The 7,227-nt window shown below is 34.4% G+C and overlaps 1 protein-coding gene across 2 annotated transcripts in view; it reads right to left on the bottom strand.

The window, feature by feature from the left end:
• The window catches only part of LOC107719913 (ubiquitin carboxyl-terminal hydrolase 22-like), a 38,742-nt gene that overhangs the window by 2,997 nt on the left and 28,518 nt on the right, over positions 1 to 7,227 (bottom strand). Inside the window, exons 7-12 of one of the 2 annotated variants that reach the window (XM_016527467.1) lie at positions 6,368 to 6,473; positions 4,681 to 4,839; positions 4,476 to 4,602; positions 2,730 to 2,821; positions 355 to 417; positions 128 to 277 (exon numbers count right to left, since the gene is read on the bottom strand). In XM_016527467.1, coding sequence (XP_016382953.1) covers positions 128 to 277; positions 355 to 417; positions 2,730 to 2,821; positions 4,476 to 4,602; positions 4,681 to 4,839; positions 6,368 to 6,473 — 697 coding nt within the window. The remainder of the gene's footprint in view (positions 1 to 127; positions 278 to 354; positions 418 to 2,729; positions 2,822 to 4,475; positions 4,603 to 4,680; positions 4,840 to 6,367; positions 6,474 to 7,227) is intronic. The other variant, XM_016527473.1, reaches the window with a different exon arrangement.

Here is a 7,227-nt window from a genome sequence, read left to right as displayed (position 1 = left end):
GTGTGTGTGTGTGTCTGTGTGTGTGAATGTGTCTGTGTCTGTGTGTGTGTGTGTGTGAGAGAGTGTGTGTGAGTGTGAGTGTGAGTGCGAGTGAGTGTGTGTGTGAGAGTGTGAGTGTGCGACAGACCCCTCGCTGTCCAGAACATCTTTAATGCTGGCTTTAGTGATAATGGCATCATCACATTTAAACCACTGGTCCTTGTGCTGGCGGATGAACGTGGTGTAGTGGCCGCTCTCCAGCGTGCCCTGATGATTGACCACCGCGAACAGAGAATACCTGCAGCAGACACACAGACGCGTCACAGGACCAATCATCACACCGGATCACACTGAACGCAGCAGACGCTCACTCACTTGTTTTCGTTGTTCAGCGAGTCGACAGGCTGCTGGTACTGTCCGTTCATCCGGCTCTCTTTACTGGGACACAAACAGGACAGACGTCAGGACATTCTCTTACTGTCTGCACTGTGAGCTAGAGATGTAACCGTATGAAAATTTGGTAACACTTTAGAATCGGGAACACTTATTCACAATTAACTACGACTTTTCCCTCAATAAACTCCTAATTTGCTGCTTATTAATAGTTAGTAAGGTAGTTGTTAAATTTAGGTATTGAGTAGGATTAGGGATGTAGAATAAGGCATTAATATGTGCTTAATTAGTACTAATAAATGGCTAATATTCTAGTAATATGCATGCAAATAAGCGACTAGTTAAGAGACCCTAAAATAAAGTGTTACCGTAAATTTCTTATCACGATTATAGTGACCTAAATTATCAGTAGGGCTGCAAAACGATTAGTCGCGATTAATCGATTCAAAATAAAAGTTTGTTTACATAATGTGTGTGTAATGTGTATATTTATTATGTATATTAAAAAAAATTATAATGATAATATAAATACACACCCATTCATGTATATATTAAGGAAAAATATGTTAGATTTATATGCAAAATATTTATACTTATATATAATATAAATTATATACAAGTGTTTACATAAAATACATAAAACACATATAGATTTTTTTAAAATATATACATACATGTGTCTGTATTTATACATAATAAATGTAGACAGTACACACACATACAGTATGTAAACAAAGTTAAGTTAGTATGCAAACTTTTATTTTGAATCGATTAATCGCGACTAATCGTTTTACGGTACGGTATTGTTAAAATGTGCTGAAAATGTTGAAAAGTACTGACAAATAATTTCACCAAGTTTTGTATTTAAAATTAGGGCTGTGCAATTAATCGAAATTCAGTTTCGATTTTGACCTCCAACGATTATGAAAATACAATTATCGAGATAAAACGATTATTCCGCCCCCTTTCCAGCAGACTTTCGCTCCTCCATAAAAGCCCATTTTCACGTGTGTAAATCAGTAAAATCATGTAACGTGACTTTTGCAAAATGGGACGTGCTTGAGTTACTAAAGTTGATTAGATTTATTAATGTTTTTAAAAGCATGAAAGAGAACTTGCGCTGCTCCTCAGGAGGATTTCAGTGCATGCGCTCAGAGACATGTAAAGTCATCTTTTAGCGCCTAAACGGTCAAATACACGCAAAAATGTGTCAAAATGCGGCGATTATTCACATAAACCCTCGTCGGTTATGTAATAAATGAATGTAAACAGATGAGAATGAAAATACATGTGTAACAGTAAATTGAATCCATGCGGCTCTTAAAGTGACAGCAGCTATATTCCTGCTGCAACTGTGCGCTTAATATTAATCAAACAACAAAAGACAAAAACAAAACCACTCACTGCTCTTCACAGAAGGACTTTTGTAGCTTTAATAAGAAAAAAAGCAAGTTTAATTCTTACAGTGAAGACTATGCTGTTTTATTTTACATTTGATTATTTAATTTCTATAGCAGGCTGTTAGCTGCATACTTGAGACTTGCATAAAAAAAATTAAAAAAAAGGTTATATGGCCCACTAATAATTGTGTTATATAATCGTGATTACAATATTGACCAAAATAATCGTGATTATGATTTTTGTCATAATCGAGCAGCCCTACTGAAACAGTTTATCTAATGGCATGCATGAAATGTTCAAATAAAGCTTTGAAAATTTTTCATAAAATGGTAAACCTCACATTTCAGCCTTTAAATAAAGAAAAGGGTTCAGTCAAAATGATAATTGATTAATAAATGATGTATTTTATCTGCTCCATAAATACTTTTAGATACCTTATCTGAATTGTTTAAATGTGTAGAATCCACATAAGTTTGTTTTTCATCAACCAGTCAAAATGTACAGCAGGGCATGCAAATTCGGTCTATTTTATGTCCAGACAGAATGTGAACGTAACTCTCTGTAAATCCAGTCTCTGACAGCAGGTGGCGCTTCTGGAGCAGCAGAACTACAGCGGTTTCTCATAACCTCAGCGTTGCGATTAAAACACTACTTTATTAGGTATCACATGAAGCGAAGATGAAAACCAAATGCCATTGAATCTTTTCTGAAGACAGTCAGAACCTTCAGAGGTACATCTATATAATTAATTCGTTAGCACTCTATAAAACCTCCCAGCTTTTCCGCCGTGTTTTCACACAAAACTAAACGACTCTGCTGCTGTGCACAAGTGAGACTGTTACTGAAAACTCTGCTTTATGCTGGACAGTGTTTATTTATCCTCAGTTGTTCAAATCACGGTAATCGAATACGGTTTTAATGATAATCCCTACAGTAAGCACAGTGAAGGCTTGTACCTGGAGGCCATGAAGGGCGTCATGTCCAGCTCTAGAGGAAAGGACACATAGGTGGTGATCTTCCGCCGGAGCTTCGCCGAATGCTCGAACCGCTGGACAGGAGAAACCAGAGCAATCAAACACACAGAACTGTGAGTGTAAAGAAACACAGAAGCAGAAGGAAGCACACAGACCTTCTGACGCGTCTGATCTACACTCAACCTGCTGATGGAAACATTTCAACTATCTTTGAAAAATATTCAATGTTTTGTCAGATCTTGGCCAGACTGTACAGATGCACCAATATAAAAACACTGTCTGATGATGACTACCTAATAGCTGATAATTATTCTAATATTATGGCCAATACCAATAAATGTATAATAATAATAGTAATTATGACAATAATATTTATTTGTTTATTTATGATGTAACACCAGATCAGCAGCAATGGCTTTATTCAGGGCAAAATGAACAGTATTAAAATTTTTGCTATTATTACCATTACAAAAAAAAAAAAAAAAAAAAAAATTTAAACAAGAAATGTCTATTGAAATTGACGTTCCATACTACTCTGGGTAAAACAATAAATAATAAAATAATATATTTTTAAAGTAGTAGTAGTAGTAGTAGCAGCAATGATAATACAAATAATAATAATAATAATAAAAACCTAAAATAAATTTGTGAAAATAAAGTCTGCCATCAAAACCAATTACTGAGTAATTTTGCTTTAAACAGAATTTTAATACTTCTAAACACTCCTCATTTGATATTTAATAATAGTACCAACATTAAATAATTAATGTTTAATTATAAATAAATGATGTATAGAAATATAACAATTTTATACTAATGTGCATAAAACAAAAATAATAGAATAAGCTATTAATACAGTAATAATATTAAAATTCATAATAAAAATAATAATAATAATAATCTAAAAGAAATTTGTGAAAAGTGAATTCTGGTATCAAAACAAATTACTGAGTAATTCTGTTTTAAATACAACACAGTAGTACAGAATTTTAATATTTCTTAATCATTTAATACTTAAAAATAATAATATTTTTGGCAACATTTAATAATTAATATAAAATGATAATTAACTGATGTATAGAAATATTAAAATTCTATACTAATGTGAATAGTAATACAATATTACTATATATTACTAAATAAATAATAAAATATTACAGTAATAATAATAATAACAAAAATAAAAAATTTGAAAAGTGAATTATGAAATAAAACTAATTACTGTGTATAATTGTTTTTACATAGTACGCAGTATAATAGAATTGTGATATTTCTATACTTTATCATTTAATATTAATATTATTTTAATAATATGAATAAAGATTACAATTTAATAATATAATAACAGTAGTTATAATATTAACCATTATTGTGATCATCATAAACTTTTATAATTACACTTGTGAAAATAATATTAACAGCGAATTCTGGATTCAAAATAATGCACAGTATTAAAATAGCCATTCATTTTTATATTTGCTAAAACCTACATTTAACATGCAAAGATTATCTAAACATAAGAAAACATAGGAGAAATAAGCATGCACAATTATAAATACATATGATATTGCTCAGTATATAAAAATGATAACCAAAATTTTATCAGATACCATTTAAATGACCAATAATGTTGCTTTTTAACTGATACGTCATGTATCCCTACTTCAAAGTGGCTCATATGCAATGCACTTGGATGTGTAACACGGACTGTAATGCATGCACACTCACTTTGAGGTGGAAACACGCCACGATAGGAAGCCTCTTCATCGTCAGCTGCTTGGTGGACTCCTGGTAACTATGGCAACCGCTGCATTTGATCTTGGCGCTACTTCCTAAGTGTTCGGGTCGAGTGAACCTGCGATGCAGAAGCGTGAGTCAGTGGCGGTCGCAGACACGGACACGGCTGTCTGTACGGCTGCAGGTGCGTCTGTACCTGCGTAAGCAGTCTGTGAGCGTGGTGGCTCCGCTCGGGTGACTGTCTCCGTTCACCACACTGCCGTCGCTGCCTGGGCTGAGCGGCCAGAACGGGGTGGATGACCCCGGCAGATCCAGGCTGATGTCCCAGAACGGGTCTATCGTTGTGGAAACCCCACTGCGGACGAGAAAACACCAAATGTGACTCTGGAGCACAAAAAAAGTCATAAGGGTCAATTTATACCTGTGCTGCTTATTTTTAAGAGTTTTCTACATGCATTAAAAGCTGGACAGTCCAATAAAATATGGGAAACTTGCAAAACACGCACTGAGTAGGGTCTTCACTTATGGCTGGTTTTATGCTCACAAATAATCAGCAAAAAGAGCAGCGCTTCCATCTGCTTGTCAGTCTTGTAGGGCACAGCCGTAAAAAAAAAAAAACACTAATTAATTAGGTGGAAGTCATTAAAACTCTAGAAGCAGCGGCACTTAAATAATCAAGACGCAGCAGGAACTGAATGGGCGGAGTGCAATACCTCTGTTAAACACAGGGTGGCGCTGATGAGCATCAATGACCTGTGCATTTCACACAGGATCTGAACACTCCAGAACATTCAATGGCATTCAAACTGGGTTACTATAGAACACAGGAGACAGACACTGGCTCTGTTCCAAAACCTAGTGAGCTGCCTACGTAGGGAGCATTATAAGGCAACACAGATTTGATGACTGTTTCACAAAGTAGGAAGGATAATTATGCAGCCTACCAAGATACCACATGTGGACCTCAAAATTAAATGCTGATTGCATACCTAATTTATTCAATACCAAAAAGTACTGATAAAAAATTTAAATGAATATCAAATATCATTTTTTTTACAAGTATCTATTTTTTATTATTAAATATTTTAGCCAATATTTTCTGCTAAAAAAAGTACTGATAAAATTCCAATAAATAACATATTTAAATACTGTGTAAAATATTTTAATGGACAATAAATGTTTTTTTATATTATATTTGTGTGCAAAAACATACCGAGAAAAAATTCTAATAAATTAAATATTTAAATTTTGTGTAAAATACTTAATTAGATAAATATTTTTATTTATTTTGTGTGTGCAAAAAAGTACTGATAAAAATTCCAATAAATTCCATATTTAATATTCAAATACTGTCTAAAATATTTTAATGGACAATGCTTTTTTTTAAAAATTATGTTTGTGTGCAAAAAAGTACTGATAAAAAATTCAAAAACATTAAATATAACACAAAAATATTAAATTTTCTAATTAAATAGTTTCCCAATATTTTTTGTGCAAAAAAGTACTGAGTACTTTAAAGTACTTTAAATTGTGTAAAATACTTAATTTGATAATAAATATTTTTATTTATTTTGTGTGTGCGCAAAAAATTACTGATAAAAATTCGAATAAATTAAATATTTAAATACTGTGTAAAATTAATTAAATAAAATATTTTTCTTATATTTGTGTGTGCAAAAAGCACTGATAAAATGTGAATGACAGAAGTTTTTATTTTTGGGTGAACTGTCCCTTAAAAAAAAAAAACGTATTCACAAACAAACTAGCAGAATAACACATCAACACATTCAATTCAATGCATCCATTTAAGCGAGAACAGATGCATGAAGGGTTGATACGGATATAGGCTCTGCTCGATTCATCTGCGCTGCGTCGGCTCTTACTGGCAGACTTGGCAGGTGACGTCAGACTGCAGGCCTCCCGTGAAGATTTGGTCAATGATGCAGCTGCAGTGGTTTGGGTTGTTGGCTTTTTTCCCATTGTCATCTCCTTAGTGGACATGGAAGCAGCATATGAACACACACACACAGAGAGAGAGAAAGAGAAGGTCTGATTAGAAAGCAGCGCTCGGTTTGCTGCAGAAACACCCCTCCCTTCACTTTCACACTGCAGGAGGAAGAATGAGGTCCGTCTCTTCTTCTCCAGAGCGTCTGATTCTTTCACTCTCTGACTCGACTTCACTGCGTCAGGACATGCGCACCGTCAATGTTTAAAGTTTTTCACAGGAAATGTTTCATCCTACAGAGTCACGAATCTACGAATGAACAGCTCTTACAGGAGAACCGCTGACATGCTATTACAGCGCTGCAATTCTTCTTTACCAGGCCCGGCTCCAGAATCAAATCACTGAGGGTGCTTCTTAAATTAGCGAGGGTGCTCTACATATACATATATACACACACACAAACATATATACATACATATATATACACACACAAACACACAGACACACACAGAGACACACAAACATATACACACACACACAAACACAGAGAAAGAGACACACACACACACACACACATATATATATATATATATATATATATACATACACACACACACAGAGAGACACACACACTGACACAGAGACACACACACAGACACAGAGACACACACACAGACACCGAGACACACACACAGACACCGAGACACGCACAGAGACACACGCGCACAGAGACACACGCACACAGAGACGTACACAGACACACACAGAGACGCACACACACAGAGACAGATGCGCACA

This window comes from Sinocyclocheilus rhinocerous, unplaced genomic scaffold, assembly GCF_001515625.1.
Source record: "Sinocyclocheilus rhinocerous isolate Xijiao unplaced genomic scaffold, SAMN03320098_v1.1 scaffold792, whole genome shotgun sequence".
Lineage (NCBI taxonomy): Eukaryota > Metazoa > Chordata > Actinopteri > Cypriniformes > Cyprinidae > Sinocyclocheilus > Sinocyclocheilus rhinocerous.
Note: the sequence above shows the minus strand (reverse complement) of the source record. Positions and strands in the feature narration are given on the sequence as shown.